The following is a 975-nucleotide window of genomic DNA, read 5'->3' as shown; positions in this document are numbered from 1 at the left end:
TCATCTTCTTCATTCTCTTGTCCATCTTCTTTATGTTTCCCTTACATGTCTGTAGCCTCTTTCCCTATCGACTTTCTCTTCTTGCACTCGCCCTTACTGTGTGTCTTCATAAGCAGGCTTCATTTTACTTAAACTCTTTGTTTCGCTCCTCTTTATTATCTCCCTCACCTTCACCCTCCTCCTCATTCTTCTCCTCCACCTACTTCTCATCCTCCTCCCCCAACTCTTTGTTTTCCTCCTCCTTGTCACCTCCTTCACCCTCACCCTCCTCCTCCCTTGGTTCCCCCTCCCCCTTTTCCTCCTCGCCCTCCTTAAAACGCACAAACCACGCCTGAAAACAAGCAACAGAAGAGAAACAAGAGTTAGAATTTTAAACATGGCCATTCTCTATCAAAACATGACTAAACCACAAGAAAAGCTAATCCCTTACCTTTAGGCATGTCTTGAATAACCTTGTAGGCGAACGTAGTGTCGATAAAGTCTTTAGACCTGTAGAAACTTGCTGCTGGCATATATTCCGTTTGGTTTAATCGGCTGTCGTCAATCAGTTTTCTTTTTTCCTAAACAAGATAAAGATGTTCGTATTTGAAATAGTATTCTACCCTTTTAAACGTACCTAAACCACCTGGTAAATGTGTGTTATACTGACATTAATTTATTTATACCCAGAAGGCGAAGAAAATGTTTATTATCACTATTATATCGACTTTTTACACCCCCTCTCTGGTTACAAAAATGTGCGAGGCTGGCGTCAGTTTTAGATTATTGTACAACCAATAACCATTACGAGGAGTCAGTGGTACGTTTATGCCCATCGATTCTTTGTCAAAAAATAGTCTGAGAGAACATTGTTAAGTTACATTGTTCCCATCAATTGTAGTTGGAAATACCTGCGTTTATGATAAACTGTATATGAAAATATGTGCTTTTTTCTCATTTCTCTGCTCTTCAACATCTATTCGATTCACGCACCCC

General features: G+C 40.1%; 1 protein-coding gene across 1 annotated transcript in view; it reads right to left on the bottom strand.

The window, feature by feature from the left end:
* LOC100533339 (mollusk-derived growth factor) overlaps window positions 1-975 on the bottom strand; it is a gene marked incomplete in the record, with an annotated part of 28,700 nt that overhangs the window by 15,857 nt on the left and 11,868 nt on the right. The window contains 1 exon segment of the mRNA NM_001204635.1: window positions 432-560. Coding sequence (NP_001191564.1) covers window positions 432-560 — 129 coding nt within the window.

Source organism: Aplysia californica, unplaced genomic scaffold, assembly GCF_000002075.1.
Source record: "Aplysia californica isolate F4 #8 unplaced genomic scaffold, AplCal3.0 scaffold00288, whole genome shotgun sequence".
In the NCBI taxonomy this organism is placed as follows: domain Eukaryota; kingdom Metazoa; phylum Mollusca; class Gastropoda; order Aplysiida; family Aplysiidae; genus Aplysia; species Aplysia californica.
Note: the sequence above shows the minus strand (reverse complement) of the source record. Positions and strands in the feature narration are given on the sequence as shown.